Source organism: Podarcis raffonei, chromosome 8 (genome assembly GCF_027172205.1).
Source record: "Podarcis raffonei isolate rPodRaf1 chromosome 8, rPodRaf1.pri, whole genome shotgun sequence".
NCBI classification, from domain to species: Eukaryota; Metazoa; Chordata; class Lepidosauria; order Squamata; family Lacertidae; genus Podarcis; species Podarcis raffonei.
Genome location: NC_070609.1, coordinates 75,122,048 through 75,145,216, shown reverse-complemented (window position 1 = coordinate 75,145,216; position 23,169 = coordinate 75,122,048). Strand labels below are relative to the sequence as shown.

Genomic DNA, 23,169 nt, shown 5'->3' with positions numbered 1-23,169 from the left:
ATTGAAAAATCTCTGTAGCTATTTGAGAAATGCTTCTACCTGAGACCATGTAATGCTGCTGCTGGCCAAGATAGAATACAGCATTCAATTAGACGGATGGTAAGCAGCCCAGCTTCTGAATTCAGCATCATCAACAGGCACTTGGGATTAAACCTCAGGTTCCTTACCTTCCTTTGGGTTCTGTTTAAACTGCTCAGAAAGCGAAGTTAGGAAGATGACATCTCTGTCTCGGTCCTTCCAGGAGACCCGGAAAATCTTGCAGACCAGCTGTAAGGCTTGCTCTTCCGATATCTCTGATCCTGATGGGGGCTCCTTTATCATGGGGAGGGTGGGGAGAGGAAAAGATTCGGGTACTCGTTTTGAAAAGCCACGAAAGGGCAGGTATTTGTGATTGTGTAAGGTAAGGGTTAGCAACCTCATTCTGGTCTGCTGTGCTGCATTCCACCCTGATGCAGACATAATGCTCACTAACAGTGACAGCAAGCCATGGAAGGGTGGAATTTGCAAGTGAGAGAGAGGGTTGTGCCCTGCAGCACATTCCCCATCTCTCCAAGATGGTTCCATTTGTATTTGAAACCCACCACCCAGGCCGCAAAGGGCTCCCCACAAGGCTGTTTACAATACTGAAATTATGCAATGAAGGAAGGCTAAAAACAAGAGGAATCTGCAACAAAATGTGGGAACATGGAGGGCCCCTGTTCAGAATCCAAACCAAACTACCAATGTCTTCTTTCAAGATACACCATCCCCTCCCACCTATTTTTTCTATTCTTTTCCCCCCAACAGTAATTCTGCATTCCAGGCAAATTGAGGATGCTCAGCCCCCACTGGGCTGCTTCTGGGATCCCCTCAGGATCTTCCCCCCCCCCAATTTTATTTGATTTTTAATTTCTGCAAACCTGGGGGTTCTTCCAAGCCTCTTGAACATGGGTGGTGTTGTTAGGCTACACAAGGATCGGCACTCACCTCTGAACTTTGGAAATAAAGGGATTGATAGCAAACGGGCAAAAAACCCAAAACCATTGAAGCAAACAAAAACTCAACGCAGGTCAAATAGTTAAGCTTCAGCTGTCCACCTACAGGCAGTGAGGGAGCCAACTGAGCTTCTCTTGGGAGAGAGTTTCACAACAGCATCGCCACAACCAAGAAGGCCACCCCATATCCCATCCAGCTGCAACTCCTCCACTAGAGGCAGCACATGAAACAAGACTGATAACAAGCATAGGTGGTTTGTTATCTGAAACTGAGCCCATAGCATTTTGATAGCACACTCCTAACTTTTAACTGCCCAGAGGCCTTGGAAGTAAGAGTGAGCAAGAAACCCAAATGAATAAAAATAAATGAATGAGCGTTCATTTTTAAACCCGTGCGCACATTGCCCCATAAAGGGCAACAGTCAAGTGTCTCCAAGCTTCCCAACTCCATCCAGTACAGCTTACCCACCTTATCGGTAAGGCTCCTTTTCTCTCTTCGGTCATTCTCATCAACTTCCATGTTTTCAATTCCTGAATCTACATCCACCTGGGACATACTGTCAAGTAGAACAAAGAACCCATTAATTCTTCCAGGCATTTTCAATGAAAGTTGCTGACCGAAAAACAGGATGGCTGCAGAACATGAAGGCAGCTCAAGGAGGGAAAAGACTGACATACACAAGAATAACTGGATCCATTAACAAATGTTGCCATTAACAGCCACTAGTCAACAGCCCTGGCCCACAACCTATTGTTCATACTGTGTTTTGCTCTCCAAAGAAAGGCGGAAAAGTGACTCAACCTGAAAGGAGCTCTACAGAGCAGCCCATTAGGAACTAAAAGGGGTGGGGGAAGAAACCCCTCTGTTCTTAAGTTGGTGCCTGCACAGAACAAAAAATCAGGGCATATGGATGGTGGTGAGGCTGCATGCAGTTTCTGCAGGCTTATTTTTATTATTAGCATTATTATTAATGCAATTTATTTGCCACTTTTTTTACAGAAGCAACTCAAAGCATCTTACAGCAAAAACAACAACACATACATTAAAACCAGCCCAATATTAGAACAGATTCGAAGCTAAAACTCATTCATATCTTTAGAAGACAGAACTATAAAATCCTATCCAGTGAAGGAGGCTACAGATAATCAAAAGTCAAAGGCCTGCAGCTAAAGGATGCTTTTGCCTAGCACCTAAAGGTAAGCAATGATCCCACCAGGCAAGTGTCTCCCAGGAAATGCCGCCATTAAAAAGGTCCATTCTCACACTGCCACCCTCCAGATCTCTTTCTTTATACTTTTATTTATATAAGTATTTCATATACCACCATATCCTGTGGATATACAGATAAAAGAGAACATAAAAACAATACACGGTGAACATTAAAAAAAACGGTAGGGAGATTTAAATGGCATAGGCCTGTTGGCATGTCTTCAAGAGACCCCTGAAAGTTAACAGCAAGGGTGCCTGGCGAAACTGGCCATATTTGGTGAATACTGAAATCTGTGTGTTACTGACTCATTGTTTAAATTGGGCATAAATCTTGGGGAGCAGAAATACGTGCATGAATTTAATATATTAACTATCATAAATGAACTGAAAAAAACATATTCCCAATTAAACAATATAGTGAGTTCTGGAAAAGGAGAATAGCAGCTTCTGGTTCACTGTAATCTTCTGAGAAGTATGTGCCAAATTTAAAACATGGTCGCTAGAGGAGGATTAGAATCTAGAAACCAAGAGAGGGACAACCCTTTGAAGGGTCTTTAATTTCTGTGAAGGGATGAAAAATCCAGCTTCCCATTTCATGAATGTGTGTGTGTTTCCTTTTCGATGTTATATTTGGTTGTTAATTAAATAATTTCAGAATGGATAAATTCTTTTAAAAAAATAAAGACAGAAGAATTGAGCATTTTAATGGCGGAAATTTAACTGTAAGATTGTGGGGAAACCACAAAAAGACCCCTAGTGCTTCGAAGGCTAATTAAATATTTAATACAGAAGAAGCTTTCATGGATTAAATACCTTACCAACTCATGAAGTCTCAGTCTGTAACTGGCATCATTCTTGCCACTGGAAATTGTTGTTTGGTTTTTTTAATTAATTCTATTAATTTTTCTCATGTCCTTTTTTGTATTAAGCTTTAGTGTGTATGCTACAAATAATCAATAAACAATCTTCTAAAACTAAAAAGGAAAAGCTCCAAACAACATCTGAGCATAGACCACCTAGCTCATTATTTGGTCCATCTAGCTCACTATTGACTACACTGACCGGCAGCAGCTCTCCAGGATTTAAGGCTGGGGACATTCCTGGCCCTACCTGGAGATGCCAGGGATTGAACCTTGGTCCTTCTGCATGCATCTCCAACCACAGAATATATGTAACAGTTACACCCAGCATCCTTTGCACCCAGCAAATGTTCACCTGATTGAGCGGTTTCTACCCAGTCCCTTTAACTAACCTACCAAGGAAGGAGCTGCAGTCATGAAAACCAAACAGGTGAGGGCCACGCTTGCCTCTTATCTCAGGACTCATGCTCAGACCACAGGGGCAAAGAGCATGACCCCAACCAAAAGCTCCCCTCTTCCTTTTCACGTCTTTCTTCACTGCCTTTTTTCTTCCTAAAACATCTAGGCAACTGTAGCTGCTTTACACATCACCCTCACAAACACGTTTTGAGCAATCAATGCTGCATGCTATTTCATTATTAATTATTCAGACATCTTATCAGCCACTCTGATTGGGTTGTTAATATTGAAAGCTTTTATTACATGGTCGGTTTCTATTTTTTTACCCTTTCCTTTTGAATTTCAGTTCCCACAATCGATTCCCTAATATGTGGTTGTGTGTGTGTGTGTTTTTTTTAAATGGTAAATTTGACCCCATTACCAAAATAGCATCCTATCCCTCTGGGTGGGAGCTTAAAAGAAGCAGTTCTATCCACTGTATTTGCCAGCAAGACATTTTGGGTTAGAGAGGTGACCTTAGCCCATCAACCCCCCAACTGTTTAAGATGCCCACAGAAAAAAACTAGTTGCCAGCAAAGGCTTAAGCAGAAGATAACTCAGATTAGCTCCTTACATGAATGTGTGTGTGTGTGTTGGGGTGGGGAGTGTATGCATGCAATAAATAAGGTTTTCCAGCTAGACTACATATATGCCACTTTTTCTGGATTAAAGTTAAAGAACCATCACCTCTTTGAGCATAAGATATGACTCAACTGGAGATTTATGAGCAAATGATATTCCACAAACACAAGATAGATGGGAAGCACTGAGTGCTGGACTGACCTGGACCACCAGCTGCCCCCTCCCCCCCTATTTCACCTCTCCTGTCCCTTAAATATATACGTAGTTCATATTATTTTGATTCATTATGGTTTATTTTGTATTGTTTGACTGTACTGTTTTTTGCTTCTTTGTGGGAATTTCAATAAGAACTATCAATTAAAAAGATCCACTTACTTTGATAAAAGATACCCTGCCTAGTTCCCCAGAGACAATTCTATCTCACCACCAGGAACCAGGCGAGCAGCTATTTACAAGCTCATGTTAGAAACTGCTGAGCAGGGCATAAAAAACTAGCATCTGTATGAGCAACAAGCATCTGGGGCAACCCACAATGAGACAGCCTCAAATGAAGAGGGCAGATGGAAACTTTTTTACCTTTTCTCACAGGAGACGCTATCGATATCCATGCTCTGCGACCGGGAGAGGGACTGAGATTGTGTTTCGAGGCTGTTTGATGGGGAGCTACTGAGCGAACTCACACCTTCGCTGCTCTGGCTGCGGTGGGCTACACCTGCAGGGAAAGGACACCGGGGGGAAAAACTATATGTCATTTTGTTCCTACAACACATTCTTGAACTAAACACACACAGTGTTCGAAACTCCCATTGATCTAGGCAGGTTTTGCGACAGGGAATTTCATTAGCATGAGCAGTTTCTGAGCTCTGGGCGCAGTACTGTGCCTAAGATTTCAGATTAAAACTGCAGAGTGGAAGGAAAGGAGGGTCTTTTTCTGCCTCCCCACTTCCAGCCACTCTCTGAAGACTGAAGAAGAGACCCTCTTAAGAATATTAGGGGGGCAGGCAGGGGAAGCATGGCTTTGTTTTTTGCAGTCTTCAGAGGAGGACTAGACCATGCGAAAATGAACATATGATTTTAGCCGTCGTTCATTCATTTTCAGCTTTGTATTCTTGTTTGGAAAAAAGCACACCTAGACATTCCGTTGTTGCCCCCATAACCTAGGTTTAAGGTGCCATTTAGCTCTTAGCTTCCTATCTCAGTTTCCAACACTGAACACACACATACTGTAAATTACACACACATTACATACCGTATTTTTCCGTGTATAAGACTAGGGTTTTTTAACCAAAAATTAGGTTTAAAATTGGGGCTTACCTTAAGCATGGGTAGTGCTGAGGGGTGTTTTTTTTTAAATTTGGAGTCCCCCCAAACAAGGGGTGTCTTATACATGGGGGCATCTTATAGATGAAAAAATACGGTACTTATATTACACACACACACAGCAAAAAAATGCTGCAGCACATTTCCCCCCCCCCCAATACCAGGAGTAATCCTATTCCAGCCAGCCGTGCCATCACTCCAGGGCACTATTAAGCTGCTCAGACAAGCCAATTCAGGCTTTCCTTCCTTCTTCCAGTTGTTTGTTTTTCTTTTCCAACTGACACTCAACATTATCTGCTTGCTGGGAACAACAGAATATGCACAAATCCTCACTGGGGCTGAGGTATTGGTTTTTTTGAGGGAGGGGGGGACTGCCTAGTTTGGTTGCTTTTGTATTTCTGAGCAGCCTGGAATTGAACCAATACCAACTTCTAGTTCCTAGTGACCCTGCTTTTCAACTCTGTTGGCACAGGGTGACTGAGTTTGCTAGTAAGAGTGCTCCTTATATACAATGAAAATGCTAAAGTGTCAATTAAAAATGTTATATATCTGCAACATAAATAATCAGCAATGCACTAACACCAGTAATCCCCAAAGACTTCAGAGTGATGTGTTGTAATGAGTTCAAAGGTTGCCCACTGCAACTCTGTAGAGTCACTGCTCTGAGCGGGCCCAGCCATGACAAAAACTTTGACTCGCATCGAGTCACTGCAGAGTGGGCTTCTGGGAGGGTAGAACATTATTACTGCATACTCGGGTTCCAGACAAAAACTTTCCCCATGAAATGTAATCCCATGCACCAGAGATTTTCATCCTTTTTGAGTCAAATGCTCCCTTGACCAACTACATTCTTTCTGTAGCTCCCCTGTGAGGAAATGTGCTCCAAGTCTCCAAAGCCCAATTATGTCATCTCTAGAGCCGGCACTCCCTCACCCCTTTTCAAACACCCTCCCTTGCGCCGTGTTTCCTCAGTGTCCTCTCCTTTCCCCTCTCCTTGGGAGTCCTCTGGCAGCCGCAGCCCCTAGTCTCTGAGCCGACCCACCCCCTAACCCAAAGGAAGGTGCCTCCTCATGCCACCTTATAGGGGCCTGGGAAGAGGATGCCCTCAGCCTCAGCAGCCCAATGGTGACTGGCTGAAGGTGAACGTGAGGCCACCATCTTGAGAGGGCATCAGAAAAGGGAGGGAAGGGAAGAGGGATGGAGTCCAGTGTTGCCTGTGGCACCCCTGACCATCATTCAAGGCACCCCAGGGTGCCATGGCACACTGCTTGAAAACCACTGCCATACACAGTCAAAACTACTTTCAGACATCCTAATTTGCTGGCAATAGGAGTGCAGCATAGTTCAACCCACCAGCCAAACATTACCTGTGCAGACTGCTGCTGGCTTGAACTTACTAGCAGTGATCAACAAGGGTAGGAACAGGAACTGTCACTCAAAGCCAGTGACAATATTCCATTTGCATCCCTGCCCTTCCTCCAAAGAGCTGCAAGCAGCATAAGTAGAGTGACCCCATTTTATTATTGCAAAAAACATCCTGTAATGCAAATTAGTCTAACAGACTTAGTTTTTATATATTACATTTAGCTCCTGCTTTTAAGGAACTCAAGTAAGGAAGCAAACCAAAGCTGATGGTCTTGATTTGTTTGAGCTAACTAGGAAGAGTTCGAACTCCTAAGTGGGGAACACCAGTTATCTCAGAAAGCTTTCAACTGCCTCCTCTGGCATACCAAAGAAAGAAAGAGTGAGAGCCCATGGTTTACCAAGACTCACAAATGTAACACTAAACCATGGTTTAGCATTCTGTCTCAAACATTCCATCAAGTAAAAGAAAACCAAACGTATTTAAAAACCTAGTAAGAACAAACTGATGAGAAAAGATAGCCACTAGTACAATTTAAGATACCCATGAATAATAAAAAAGCAAAGAAAATGAAGCAGCCATCATTACTACCTTTCCCACTTTGCACGCTGCCTGCCAAGAAATAAAGTGTTGATAGTCATTTGCTCTGGACAGAATATATGCTCCATAATCTATTCCAGCACACTCATAGCAAATTTAAATGAAAATTGTCCCCTATCTTTGGTAGGCACAAACAATACTGAATCCAATAGTGGAGCAAGCTGGCCAGAATGATTTCTCGAAGTAAACAGCTAAGAGAGACTATACATGTGTTACTTGAGCCATTTCAAACAGGAAAAATATTTATTGCTATACTGTATCTTCAGCATGAGGTCAATGTGCAATATTGCATCACAGTGGCATACTAGTCTCTCACCTAAACTGCAGGGTCAAGGTTAAGGAGGAAGGAAGGAGAGCAACAAAAACAAAGTAAGATATATATGAGGGCTAGTTCACAACTACCATCATACACTCACATATTGAAGGAACAGGGCCTTGAATAGGGCTATGCACATTAAGAGGCAGCTTCGTGCTCAGTGGCTATTCGAGAGTTTGGCACTGTGTGGCTGTGGGTTTATAGGGTTTCATGTAGGGATATTTATCAACCCTACTAGGATGATGCCAGGGATTGAACCTTGGTCCTTTTACATGCAAAGCATGAACAATGGCCCTTCTTCAGCATTAAGTGAATGGCTGCCATTCATCTAGATAAGGGAAAAGTAAACAGCTGCACATGAGGACTGTTGCAGTAAGGGCAAACACAGCCCTGACACCCAGTGGCATCTGCCCTGGCTGACTGGGATCTCTGCAGGGGAAAGGCCTATATGATAGCAGGAACATGACTAATCCTTTATTTAAAATCAATGTTGTCGTCTATGCTACACATTTCAATAGGCTATTTATTGCATTTTTACTCCAAGGGCACATGCTCCTAAACCCCCAAACACCACATTTTATCTCCACAAAACCCTCTAAGACAGATTATAGGTTATGTGCTGAAAAGAGTTTTCAGCCCTGGCTGAAAACCTGGTATTCAGAAGCATAGAGCCTTGGAAAAAGGAGCCTCTATCTAGCTGTTGTAGCCAGCAGCAACTTAAGGGCCCATCCAGCAATAACATCCAGAGGGGTAGCCATATTAGTCTGTTGCAACAGAATCAAAATAGGAACCTTAAAAGACCAAACAATTTACAATTGCATACCGTAAGCCCACAAGTTACACACATTTAACTTGTGCACATTCAGCTTTACACGCTTGGCAAATAAAAAATCAAAAAGGGGTTGGCGTCCGGGGAAAAGAACTTTGGCAATTCCAACCACCATTGCTCCCAATGTGTTTCAACTAGACATGATTTTGGCTTTAGGAACGATCCCCAAAATGTAACCCCTGTGTAAGCTGTGGGCTTACTGTAATAAGCTGTTGTTGACTAGCATCCAGTTCATTAGATGCATGAAATTTTACAGGTTACCTGTAACTCAGATATTCTAACCCAATGAAATGGAATATACATCACGAAACCTTCCGTGTAACACACAAGATGAAACAGGGATGGGGAACCTGAGGGGTGGGGGCCAAATGTGGCCCCCAGGCCTCCTCTATCTGGCCCTTGGAACTCTCTCCAGTTCACACACCCCACTAGCCCTCCTTTACACACTCCTTGAGCGTTTTCCCCTGAAAATGTGTCCTTGAACTCTGGTAATGTTTCTTGCTTGTAAGGATAGAGGAATGTGTCAACCTGGTCTTGTCCACCACTGATAAGCAGCTCCTGGAAGGATGTCCAGAAGGATATGGGACCCTCAGACTAAAAAGGGTTCCCAACCCCTGCTTTTAAAGAAACAGACAAATTTATGGAGGATAAGGCTATCAAAGACTACTAACTGTGATGACTATGTCCTCTCTCTCTACTGTCAGAGACAGTATGCCTGAATGCCAGTTGCAGAGAATCACATGTGCAACTTGTCAGCTATTGTGAGAATAGGATGCTGGACTAGCTAAGCCTTTGGCTTGATACAGCAGGGCTCATCTTATGCCATAATAAATTTGTCTTGAAGGTGCCACAAAACTCTGCTGATTTGTCCATGAACAGATCTCATTGCTCATGGCCAGCATCACAAATTGCTGCAGAGAATTTTGCAAACAATCCCAATTCCCAGTATGGACTGTTTTAAGCCACAACCAGCAGCTGAAAAGATCACACACCCCTGCTTCCAAGGAGAGGAACCAACACACACAAAAAGACAGGACCTAATAAGGTTGTACAAGATGCTCCCTTCAGCTGAAAGTGCTCGCATGGAAGAGAACATGGCATCAAAACAAATGAATGTGCATTTCCACAAAATATTTAAGAGAAAAAATTAGGCAAGTGTAATGTTTCCTTACTGATCTATCATTCTGCAGTTTTTAATTAACATAGCAATGCAGAAAAAACTACTCCATACTGGAGTTGTAGAAAGAAATCTGAATTCCTAGTGTTCATTTTAATCATCTGCCGTGGGGGAAAAAAATGACCAGGAATTTTTCTAACACAGCTGCTAACAGGAAGGAAATCAGAATTATTAAACTGGATTTTTCACTGCCAATTGTGTTTTCACTGCCAATTGTGGAGGCCTAAATGCCAATATAAAGAATAAGGATTTATTCACTATTTTTTTAGTGGCCACTCGGCTATCTGCAACTCAAACCTAGAAAGCCTTACAAGGACCATCCCTGGACTTAACAGTTTAAAGTAAACAGTATAATTTCCTGTCACCAAGAAAGTACGTCAGTGATACTAGGAATGGACAGTTTTCATGGCAAGATGGTGACGTTTTATTCAATATACAAATGAAAACAGGTCTTAAACAAAACTCTCTGAAGCATCTTTGCAGATATGGCTATCCTAAACATCACAACTTGAACTATATTCTTCCCTGGGAACGACGGTCTGCAACAGGTAAAACAACTTTTGTCCCTGGGACTGTTATATGATGAACATTTGAAAAATTTGTACGGCTTAATAAGGATAATTTATGTTAATGTACAACCTGATAGCCATTTTGGCGGTGGGGGAAATGTAATATACATAGAAACCAGTAACAGCTATTTCAAGGAAAAGGATTATTAAGTTGTGGCTTACCTGATGCGCCAATGGGAGAGGTAGCTGGGGTCATGCTATGAATGTTTAGCCCAAGGTTATGGGGCGCTCCAGAAGGCGGTGCTGCTGCAGGAGGCCCCGGAGGGTTTTCCCTCTGCGGAGACGTAAGCGGTGTGGTGGGCTGAGAAGATGGCCCGCCGGCGAGCCGGGCAAGGCGCCTCCGACGGATCTGCAATGAAACAAGGGTTAAACTTTTTTTTTTTTAAAAAAGGGCTTAGCAAAATGCTGGTGTATAAATCCTCTGGGGTTCTGACAAGGCAAGAAAAAAGAGCTAAGAATAGAACTGGGATGTATTTCAAGATACTCCCAAGCCAGGTCAGGCACAGCTTTCCCATGCCACCTGGAGATGCTAGCTGAAGGAAGGGACTGCAAAAAATGTATGTTAAGGCCAGAATAATAGGAAGATAGGGAACTGCCATACACCAGGTCAAAGAGTTTGTCCATCTAGTCTAGTATTATCTGTCCCTACTGACAACAGCTCTCCAGGGTCTCAAGCATAGAGTATTTCCCCATCACCTCATACCTGGGGTCCCTTTACCTGGAGATGCTAGGGTAGCTTTTTGTGAACTACTAAATGTTCTTGAACCACAACTCCCATAATCCCTGACCACTGGCCATGCTGCCTAAGAATTATGAGAGTTGTAGTCCAACAACATCTAGCAGTCCAAGATTGAGAAAGGCTGTGCTAGGGACTGAGCCTGTGACTTTCTGCATACAAAACAAGCAACCTACAACTAAATTATGACTCTCCTTGGTTCTTAGAATCCAGTGAAGTCATTCCTCTGCTACTGACTGCAGTATCGCTCCAAGGCCTGCAGCAATTTGTTGCCGAGGGAAGCTGTTGAGGCAAGACTTTCATTACCTGATGCCCTCCAGTTATTTTCCACTACAACTCCATCAGCATCAGCTAGCATGTCCAATTGACAATGATGCCAGCTGGTTTAGCAAAATTTGAATGAGCATGGCCTCCTCCAGGGCCTGCATGGAGATCCACCACTCCTTCTCCCATGCAGCTGGGAAGAAAAGTTCAGAAGCTTTTGCTTTCTCTTTCAGTTAACCAGCATTCGTTGTGTTATCTGGACCAACAAACCATGGTGACCATTAACTGTTGTTAGTTCAAAACAAGGAAACTTCAAACTATGGCTCCTGTACAGCTCTCAAATAAGCGAGCAAGCTACTAGAAATGTAAATATTAACTATAATCCAGCATAACAGTTTTAAAAAGGGAGTGTGAGAAAAGAATTACATTTAACTACTGTAATCAAAACAAATATGAGAAGCAAGTCAATCCAGACACGGAATACATGGAGCTTGCTTTATTATGTCTTTTGTTTTTTCATTTTGTAGTTTTATGTTGTGAACTGAAGAGAGATATACAGATTTAATAAATAATAATATTATTAAGCACAGATTCTGGTCACAACAAACTGTGGTTAACCAAAAAGCAGAAGCTTTCAAACTCATCCTGTATGGAAAGAGGGGAGAGGGTGCACATTATGTTGAGAGGAGGCCAGACACATTCACATTTCACCAAATGGAAAGTTTAGCTAGCATAACAACTGAATACAACCATTATCACTGTGAATTTTACATACTGTATTGGCCTGAATATAAGCGTCACTTTTTTTTCCAAATTCTAACCGTGAAAAGTTATAGTGCGGCTTAAATTCGCGACCTTAAAAAAATTGGCTTTTACGATACTGCTGCTGAAACAGACATACGGTAAAACACAACGGGTGTGAGTGCCTGCAGAATTTTAAGGAAGCGGCTTATATTTGGGTATTGTCTTTTTTTCTTTCTTCCCCTTGAATTTTAAAGGTGCGGCTTGTATTCGGGCTAATACGGTATTACAGACAACAGTCCTGAGGCAGAGAGGGGGATTTGTTTAAGGCCTCCCAGTTAAGTTCATAGCTAGAATGAGATGCAGGCTGGAAACTTCCCAATTCACAGCCCACCATCTTATTCACAAAACAAGCTCTGTTTTCAAGACTGACTACACATTTTAAAACATATTCCCTCCCTCGCCCCCAGTTGTTTGGGAACTATTAGAAATAAATAGAAGGTTCTCCTTCAAGGGCAACATGCTTCCATTCCATTAAGTCATAAAGTTTCTGAACATTCTAGCGATTTACCACCTGGACTTCTATCCTTTCCCCGAGAGATTTCCAAAGAGCATTTTCCCGGAAACTGATACAGAACAACATGTGGAAAACACCATGCGGTGTTCCATTCCCCTGCTCAGATGGGACACTATAATTAGAAGCAGTGAAAGGTTCCCCCTTAAGCAATGAGGTCGATATCATCATCTCTTCTCCTCTTTATCTTCCAGTAAAGCTGCTCTCCATCTTTCAGATCCATAACAAGTTGCATTTTGCAAGCATATTTATGTGGATCATTAATTCACTCAATGTCACACTATACCTCAAAGCAAGCAATTTTTAAAATGTTTCAAATACAAAATTTGTACAGGATTGCTAGTCCAAATTCATTGTTCATGTGAAAGGCCAACATCAAGGGGGGGGGGGACACCCAGCACATGACTAGTGGCAGACTGTTCAAACATGCTAACTGCAACTAGACACTCAATTAATAAATGCTTGTTGCTGCATTTTCATTGTACACATCGGTTGTTTCCAGAATGATAACACGTTTGTTATATTTGGTTCTGCACAGTGTTCGAAACTTCCATTGTTCTAGGAGCATTTTGCGACAGGGAATTTCATTAGCATGAGCAGTTTCTGAGCTCTGGGCGCAGTACTTCGTCTAAGATTTCAAATTAAAACTGTAGAGTGGAAGGAAAGGAGGACTTTTTTCTGCCTCCCCACTTCCAGCTAGTCTTTGAAGACTAGAGAAGAGACCCTCTTAAGAATATTAGGGGGAGTGAGCAGGGGAAGGACTAGACCATGTGAAAATGAATGTCAGATTTTAGCTGTAGTTCATTCATTTTCAGCTTTGTGTTCTTGTTATAAAAAAGTGTGCCTAGACATTCCCTTGTTGCGCCCATAACCTAGGTTTAAGGTGCCATTTAGCTCCTAGCTTTCCTATCTCAGTTTCTAACACTGGTTCTGCATGATGTGAAGCTAATGGTTGATAGCTTTTTTCTTTCCTTTTTGCGCTGCTTCCTGGAGGAGACAAGTGTTCTGTTTACACCACATCAAGTGACCAACAACAATAAGAATTTCAAAAGATACACAGCGAAATACATTCATTTTATTTCACAAGATATAAACCACTTGACTGTAATGAAAACTCAAAAGCTATTAACTTCAGCAGCAGCTAAATTGAAAGGAAGCCCTATTATACCCTACATTCATAGTATGAGGCAAGCTAGTTCTGTTTTGCCAGACAACTGTGATAACTAAATCCTATCAAAAAAAGCTTAATATGTCTACCGGTTGTCGTCCTGCAAAATATCTTCAGAACTTGAATTAACACTTCCAGACCAACACACGAAGCAGGTCAAGATATGCTCTCAGCTAGAGATCCAAAAGGAATCTCAACCTGATAAAAGGCTGCTGCATTATCAGAGGACATGTTCTTCTGAGAAACCTACTGAACATCCAGTGCCCGTTTTCACTGACCTGGATCCAAATTAACTCTGCAAACTCAAGGGAGATTTGGAATTAGGTTGCTCCAATGCTACCCTCCCTGTGCCACCCCTATTCTCAAACCGCAGGGAGACTTACAAGCTTTTTGTGACATGACATGTTGTAATGGGAGGGGAGTAATTGGGGTGATCAAACATGTAATGGTTAGAGCGTTCAACTAGGACTTGAGAGACCAGAGTTCAAACCCCAACTCACTGTATGACACTGGGGTAACGGCTATACAGTGGTACCTCAGGTTAAGTACTTAATTCGTACCGGAGGTCCGCACTTAACCTGAAACTGTTCTTAACCTGAAGCACCACTTTAGCTAATGGGGCCTCCCGCTGCCGCCGCGCCACCAGAGCACGATTTCTGTTCTCATCCTGAAGCAAAGTTCTTAACCTGAAGTACTATTTCTGGGTTAGCAGAGTCTGTAACCTGAAGCGTATGTAACCTGAAGCGTATGTAACCTGAAGCGTATGTAACCCAAGGTGCCACTGTAATTTGGGGGAAGGGCCATAGCTCAATGGTAGAACATTTGCTTTGCATGCAGAAGGTCCCAGGTTCAACCCTTGGCCACTCCATGACTGGGACAGAAGAACCCAGCCTGAAACCCTGGCCAGCCACTGCCAGTCTATGTAGGAGAGATGGATCAATAGTCTGACTCAGTATCCTAAACATCCCACTGGTCCTATTTTGCCAACTCCCTTGAAGTAGCTCTCTATATACAAACAGTCCCTAACTTAAGCTGAGAAAACATCTCACTTCTCCCAAGTAGGGGTGTACTTGCAAGTGCCAATTGAGAATTGGGAGGTTGCAAGTACAAAGAGAAGGAAAGTCCGCTTAAAGAGACATCGCCACCCCCATTTACCACAATCTTTAAGCATCTTACTTTCCCTGGCTCCGTATCCTTCCCCCCCCCCCAAAAAAAAGGAAATTAACTGGGGGTGGCTCTCCATACCTTTCCATGTAGCATTTAGGTTTGAGAAGTGGACAACAGGATTGGACGGAGAAACAGAAGAACCCGAAACTCCTTGGAACCAGCCCTCTACAGAATATTTATGCCATGTAAAAATCCTAGGAGACAACACCAAGTGCAAGGCCTTGGACAGTAAGCCATCTATGGACTATTCCAGCCCCTTTAAATGCTATGGCTATCTGGGCATTACATGGCAAGGTTCAGTCTTTCCTTGTGCATTCAGAAGACTCTCCGCTTTCTCATTTGTCACAGTAATTCCCCATTCCTCACCCGCCCTATCCCCCTCGTTGCCCACATCTTGTCCTCCTTCCACTTCCAAATTTCTTTTGCTCACACTTCCCCACATGCACAGCAGGGATATTGCCACCGTGGCCTTTTCTGTACAATGCCAGAAGTGTACACTGAGCTGTGTAATAGATGAGCCGCAGCCGCATATGGTCGATCCTGTCCTCAGCAACGTAGACCATCTCACACATGCTGCAAATTGCTCAGTGGCTCAATCAAGACTCCAACAAAGCCAGCCAAAAGACTTGCACTTCTTTATTAAAACACCAGCTTTTTATTTAGTGATTCCCATTGTATTATCTGTAACCTCCCCCTCCTCATTATTATTACTATTGAATTTATTCCCCACCTTTCACCAGCAGGTTCCTGGGTAGGTTACAACTTAATATTCACAATTTAGAACAATTAAAACAATTAGTGTCACAGGAACAGGGTGGGTCCTGAAAACAAACACCTCAGGTGTCAGAGGGCAGGGCAAGGGGCTGTGGTTCCAGCATATGCCAAAAGCTATATAGTGAAGAAGCCAGACACACTTCTATGGAGAGGGAATTCCACAACTTAGTGTACAACTACCAAGAGGGCCCCCTCTTAACACCCAGTAGGGTCTGTGGGGAGGGAGACTGTCTCAGGACCTAAGTTATTTAGCACTTTAAACACTAATGTGTTTAATTGGGCCCAGAGAAGAACTGGCAACCAATGCAGCTGTCACCAAGGCTCAGGGCAGGTTTCAACTTAATGCATACCATGCTAATAATCTAAGCACACATTCTACTCATGTAAAAACACCAGGCAGGCCCCACAAACAACTCAGAGATGCATTTTAAATACAAGGAAACGTTCTACTCATGTAAAAACACACTGATTCCTGAACCGTCCACAGGCCGGATTGAGAAGGTGATTGGGCCGCATCCGGCCCCCGAGCCTTAGGTTGCCTACCCCTGATCTAAGTTAAGCTGCCATGTAGCAAGGGAGATCACTGGTCCATTCAACTGAATAGTGTCAACTAGGAAGACTCTCCAGAGGCTCAGGGCCAAAAACAAGGACCCTCTCACTACATATTGTTTTAATTCAGGGGAACCTGTGGCCCTCTCGGGAGCGATTGGACTCCAACCCCCATCAGACAAAGGGATCGGGGTCAATTGTCAGAGATGATTAATTAAATTTGTACCCCTCCCTTTCCTTGAAAGAATCCCAAGACCGCAAACATCAAAATGTTTTTAAATAAATACTTAAAATGTTAAAAAATACAATAGCACCTTAAAACATTTAAAAGCAATTGTATAGCCACTAATTTCAAGGTTGTCATGGCCAGTATCTATCAGCCATCAAATGTCTGGATAAACTGATGTCCATTTTTTCCTGAAAGTCTATAATGAAGGAGACAAGACACACCTCACCAGCAAGGGCACTCCACAAGCAGCGAGTCAGCATTGAAGAGGGTCAGTGGCTGCAGCACCAACAGAGCCTCCCCTACCAATTGTGGGGCCTGAGATGGTCGATATTAGGGGAGTCACTCCTTTAGGTACTTGGGTCTCAAGCCACTTAGGGCTTTGTACACCAGCACTAAAACCTTGAATTGGGTTTGACAGGTCACTTGGTAGGTAGCCAATGCAGAGCTTTCGGGACCAGTGGAAGATGGTCCCATTTGGATGTAAGCCAACAACATCTCTAAGGTTGTGGGTTCCCCACTTCTGTTTTAACTGGAGATTCTAGGAACTGAACCTGGAACCTTCTGCGGAAGTAAGGAGGCCCTAGCACCATGAACTTCCCAGATACTTGGAACCTTGGCTCTGCATCAGAGCCAAATGGAAGGCAATCAAGTGTTCCAAAGGTTTCCATCATCTCACCTAAAAGTAGGTGTTGTGTAAGAGAGAGAGAGACTGAACTACAAATGGGAATGTCCTGGTTGAAATTTTACCTTCCCCCATGAACCCAACAGGTGTCCTTAGGCAAGCTACTTTCAACTTCCATTGTCCCACATGCAACAAGGGGCAGGAGCAGTGCTATACATAAATACCTTGTATTATAAGCCATTCATGAAGCACATGCATGCTCACATGCAAACCATGATTTGCACACTAGTGTTTTGACAGTCTGCCACAGTGAGTCTCTGTCTTTGGTTCCAGGCTTCACAACACATTACGTAAGCTAGGCATGGCCCCCCACTTCCCCGCCTTTCAAAAACTAGTAAACACTTAATATCTAACATATGGGTAGTATATGAAATTAAGGAGAAAAAGCTTCCTGCACATTTGAGGCGTTACAGAAACAAATCACTGAGATTCAGTAGACCATCTCTCTCTCTCCACCCCTCCCAGGAGTGCTGGCATGATACTGAACATTTCACCACAGTTTCTCTTCACATGATTGGTTTTTTCCCTTCTCTGTGCTATTTGTCCTCTTGCTTTTCATTTCCTCCACCTCCCCTTTTCCACTGATGCTGCAGCTGGGAGACTGTAAGCTTCTTGGGACAAGAGACTCCCCCCCCCCCCCATTTTGAATACATAAATGGTGCCGCAGCACACACATACAAAAACGTGTAGGGTGAATGCATTTAATGAAGCCTAACAAAGAAACATTATGCTCCTAAAGCAGCGCTTTTTCAGCAAAAAGGGCCATAGCACAGTAGTAAGAGCATCTGTTTTGCATGTAGAAGGTCCCAGATTTAATCCTCAACATCACCATTCAGGGCTGGGAGAGATTCCTGCCTGAAATCCTGGAAAGCTGCTGCTACTTAGTGTAGAGAATACTAAGCTAGATGGACCAACGATCTAACACATATAAAGCCACTTTTATGTTACACCTGAAGTATAATAGAGAAAGTTATCCAAGTACACTCCTCAACTGTTTTCAAACTTTTCACTTTAGGAAACCCTTTCCAGCAATCAAGTAACAGTACTGCAGACCCAGTCCCTTATGTAAAAAGAGCCCTGCTGGATCAGACCAAGGACCCATCTGGTCCAGCATCCTGTTCTCACAGTGAACAACCAGATACCCCAATGGGAAGCTGGCAAGCAGGACATGAGCTCAACAGCACTCTTTCCCTTGAGATTCCCAGCAAATGATATTATTATAAATTCAATTTATTACCACCTTCCGCCAAACGGCCCTAAGGGAGATTGCACCAGTTTAAAATACAACAAACCAGTGCCACAAGAACAGGGTATTCAGAGACATTCGGCCTCTGACAGTGGAAGTAAAGCATAGACATTGTGGCTAGTTGCCACTGATAGCCCCCTCAGCATCTATGTTCATAAGGCTACAAAGAGGTCCTGATTTGGATAAAAGTGGGCAGGGGTTGGGGGGGCTTGTGTTTTGTGGATTTCAGAGTCCCCCTACTATTTCCCTAATAATTGGGGCATAGCTTTCTACATCAGTATCTGCAGAAGAAATCCCTATGTGTTGCAGAGGATTTCAGGGAGCGTTATTAGGAAAATACTAAATTCACAGAGACCTTTTGCCATGTAGGAATGTACATCCTAAAGCACATTAAACACTCACATGCAACTGCCAATTTTTTGGTTATGAGTGAGCAAGCTACTGTTTAAAGCTTCATCTTCTCAATGAGGACAGACACACCACATTTACTTCTAAGGAACCCGCCTCCACCCCGTGTTCTCCAGAAAGGAGATTGAAAGCTACTATTCTACAGCACACATTCAGATCCATAAGCTTTCTCCCATGCACATTCAGTAAAGTACTGAGTTGGCTTTTCCAATCATTTCTTCAGTCCCTTCACTCAGCAAATTTGAAGTATGTTTCTCAGGCACAGGTACGAAATGCAGCGATTCGGCTGCGTTGATGAACAGGTTTATTTGACCATTTCCTCACGCTGCAAAAAGGTCCAGTGGATGTGTTTCCTTATTCCCCTGCAGTTGCCTGAGATGCAGATTTATCTACACTTTCTGAAGTAAGAAATCAACTTCCCATTACAGATGTCCCTCTCTAAGGTTGCTTTGAAGTGGTGTCTGTACAGCAGGATATCTTGCCTGCAGAGGGTATCCCAGGGCACGGCCTGACGGTACATGATGCAGCAATTCTGTTGAAGCTAAGCAGGTTTAATTATTACCTGAATAGGAAATCGCCCAAGAATGCTATTGACATCGCCTTGAGTGTGATGGTGGCACTAGATCTCCCAAAATTTCCTAAGCCATGGTTTAAGAAGATATTAACAATTGTTCCTCCTGTCCTCCTCCTGTCACACGCTGGCTTCAGCACAAATGTCCTGGCTTGTATTAAACCAGAATTCCTCATTATGTGTGAATGGGCTAAATTCAGATTAATACCAGTTAAATCATGAAAATAAGCCAAGATTTAAGCTAAATCCCAATGCTCGGCCACCACTTCATAAACCACTGCTTGTGAAACCTCACTGTTTGTGAGACCTGGTACAACCAGTGTGGTGCCCTCAAGTCATAATCCACATTATCTGGAGGGTCCAACATTGGCTAGCCCTACCTTAAGATAGTTGTCTGAAAGACGCCATTTTGTTTTACACTGCGTACCTAAGTGTCATTGAGGGAAAGAGCCCTAGCTCAGTGGCAGAATATCTGCTTTGCATGCAGAAGGTCCCAGGTAAAATCCCTGGCATCTCCAGGTAGGGCTGAGGAGGGCATTTTGACTGAAACTAGTGCACTAACAATCAGTGTAGACAAAATTGACCAAGATGGGCCATTGCTCTGACTCAGTATATGGCAGCGTCCTATGGATAAATGTGTTGTGGCTCTAAAATCAAGTCTATTGCATGTGATATAGCTCACCTTCCTGTGTGTAACAAGGCTTTCATCTCTATAGCATGAATAACTTCAAGTTTACAAACAAAAAATCCTACCCAACAGCCTGAAGGCAATTATTATTTGCCACAGGTAAGGGTCAGTTTCCATGCCTGGTGACCTGTGCATGGGTGGGATTCAAAACAAGATACCACACCAGGTGAGGAGACAGAATGAATCCTGACTCGAGCAACAGCAAAGTAAGCCTGCAAACTATCTGTATTCTTTTTAAAGCAAAGTTGAACTGAGAGAAAAGGGGGGTGGGGACTTTACAGAAATTTATTAATGCTTTAAAAGGTCAAGTCCTTGTCATAAATCAAATTCTATATATTGCATAACCTGGCTTGATTACACAGCATTTCTGGTGCCAATGGCTTACATTAACAGTGATATAATCAGGCTTAAACCAAGTGGCTTAAGCTAAAATATGTCAAAAGTCCTCATCACCTGAATGCAATTGGCCTATTATTCCAGTGACAATTAACATACTTCCAAACTAAGTGTCTCGCCTCTTTAGCATTACCATCAGTGTCTCCCAGTGTCTGCTGAGAACTGTAGTCCTTCCTTAGTCATTCCCAGCTCACAAGAAGTACACCCTAGCCACTGGCATCACACACATCCCTAAATTCCTATTGCAACATCAAAGGATTGCTAAATCATTACCTTCAACATGCAAAACAACATTGTGATGTTTTGGAATATACTGAATGACTTTGCATAAAGATGTCAGTTGTTGCAATATTATCTCCACAGATGGCACAGAGCATGCAAGCGACACAGACACACACACCAACAGAGAAAAAGGATCATAAATGTTGCAGCTCATTGCTATAGTAGGATTCCATTGTTGTTGTTTTTAAAAAATACATTTCCACAGAGATTACGCAGCTGAGGTATATGCTAGTAGGCTTGTTTTACAAATGAGTTCTTGATTTGCAGATTTGCATTGATTTGTCGCCACCTCATTATTAAAGGTATTACAGGTTTTGTAAAATACAGGAATTCCTTTAAAGGAACAGGAGTCTGCAAGGGTATGGGAATGGGAGATTCATGACAGATATAAGGAAGGACTTTGTCGCGCAGTGTCAGGTAGTTAAACTGTTGAATTCTACAAAGAGGTAGTGATGGCCATCAACTTGGACAGCTTTGTAACGGATGAAACGTCTTTATGGAGGGTCAGGCTCTTTGTTGCTTCTCGTCCTTACAGTGATATGATACCTCTAGGAGCAGTGGTGTTGTGCTTCTGGACACCTGTGCTGGGGTACAAGAGTGAGAGCAGTGACTGCCCTCATGTCCTGTGCATGGGCTTTCTGTTGGCCATGGTGGGAACCAGAATATTGGACCAGGCAGCCCTTTGGTCAGATGAAGCAGGGCTCTTCTTAAGTTCCTATTTAGTTTCACTGGATAACTCCCCCCCCCCCACACAATTTTCAAGTATTACGATAGAAGGACTTCTCTCCACCCACTTTCTCTTCATGATACAAAATTCTATACACCTCTATCATGTCTCCCTTTTACTTGACTTTTCCTAGGCTTTTATCCTCTTGACTCCAGCCCCTCGATCATTCTGGCTCCCTTAGTGTAACTCTACAATATATTTTTGAAATGCAGCAACTAGACCTATAAACAGTATTCAGTATTCCAAGAATGGTTGCACTACTGGTTTGTATAAAAGCATTACAGCAATGGCAGTTTTCAATCCCCCTTCCTAATGATCCCCAACAAGTAATTTGTATTTTTCAGCATTACCGCAGTCTGAGTGGCTGTTTCTAGTGAGCTGTCCACCATGACCCCACAATCCCTTTCATGGATAGTCAGACCCCATCAGCTTATATAGATGATGCTGGGGCTTGCCCCAAATATGCATCACTTCACACCTACCTACAATGAACCGCATTTGCCAATTTATTCTCCTTTCACCCAGCATGGGAAGAGCCTTTTGGAGCACTTCACAATCACTTTTCAATTTTATTTACCACCTAAAACAATTTGGTGTTATTTGGAAACCTGGGACACCTCAATGGTGGTGGAATCCAGCTAAATTCTACTCAAAGTAGACCTTTTGAAATTACTGGACTTTAGTCATGTCTATTCATTTCAGTGGGGCTACCCAGAGTGGGTACAACCTCCACCAACATGTTCATTATTCAAGACATTAAAATTTGCCAGTCCCAATACAGATCCTTGGGCAACAGATGATCATATACCCTTTCCCACATGGGAAATGGGGGTACAGTGGTACCTCTGGATGCGAACGGGATCCGTTCCAGAGCCCCGTTCGCATCCTGAAGCGAACGTAACACACGACTACGCAGCTGCATGTGCCACGTTTCACCGCTTCCGCGCATGAACGCGACGTCATTTTGAGTGTCTGTGCATGCGGCAAAACGTGGAAAAAGCCGCGGAGCACAACCTGAAAACGCTCAACCTGAAGTATATTCATCCCAAGGTATGACTGTATAGACCGTAGTTCCAGGAAGCCATACAAGACATCTATCCACCAAACAAGGATCCCATTTGGTGACACCACTTTTACATAGTTATCATTATCCCGCTCTTCACCCTAAGGTCCCAGGAAGGGTTACAACAATTTAAAATGCAACATTAAAAGAGTTTTAAAAATTACAACTAAAAATACAATCACAAAAGCAGGAGTTGTTCCTGAAAATATACATCTTAGGTGCCAAAGGCCCAAAAGAGTTGCATCTTCAGCATTCATCAAAAACTGTACAATGAAGTTGCCAACTGCATCTTTGTGAAGAGGTAGTTCCACAACTTAGGGGCTGCCACAAAGAAGGCCTCTCCCAGGCTGCTGCCACCACTGCTTCTGAAGGCAGCAAAGCCACAAAAGAGCCCCATCCCCCATGAACTTTGCACCTGAGAAGATCTGTAGGGAAGGAGGTGGTCTTTCAGGTATTGGGGGTCTGAGTCATTTAGGGCTTTAAACACTAATGTGAAAACCTTGAACTGGATCCAGAAATGAACCCAAAAAGTATGCAAATGGATTTCCACAACAATGAAGACAAGAAACTCATTTTTTTTAAACTGGGGAGAAAAACTTGATTCTACATCACCTCAAAAAATGATACATGGTGTGACCTAAATAGCAAACAGTCTGGACCTAAAAC

General features: G+C 43.0%; 1 protein-coding gene across 6 annotated transcripts in view; it reads right to left on the bottom strand.

The window, feature by feature from the left end:
* Nucleotides 1-23,169, bottom strand: part of UBE4B (ubiquitination factor E4B) — a 68,921-nt gene that overhangs the window by 39,706 nt on the left and 6,046 nt on the right. For 4 of the 6 annotated variants that reach the window (XM_053400895.1, XM_053400896.1, XM_053400897.1 and 1 more), the window contains 4 exons: nt 10,401-10,587; nt 4,641-4,776; nt 1,444-1,531; nt 168-312 (listed from right to left, as the gene is read on the bottom strand). In XM_053400895.1, the coding sequence (XP_053256870.1) occupies nt 168-312; nt 1,444-1,531; nt 4,641-4,776; nt 10,401-10,587 (556 nt within the window). Of the gene's footprint in view, nt 1-167; nt 313-1,443; nt 1,532-4,640; nt 4,777-10,400; nt 10,588-10,941; nt 11,074-23,169 lie in introns of those variants that run through there. The other 2 variants (XM_053400899.1, XM_053400900.1) reach the window with 2 other exon arrangements.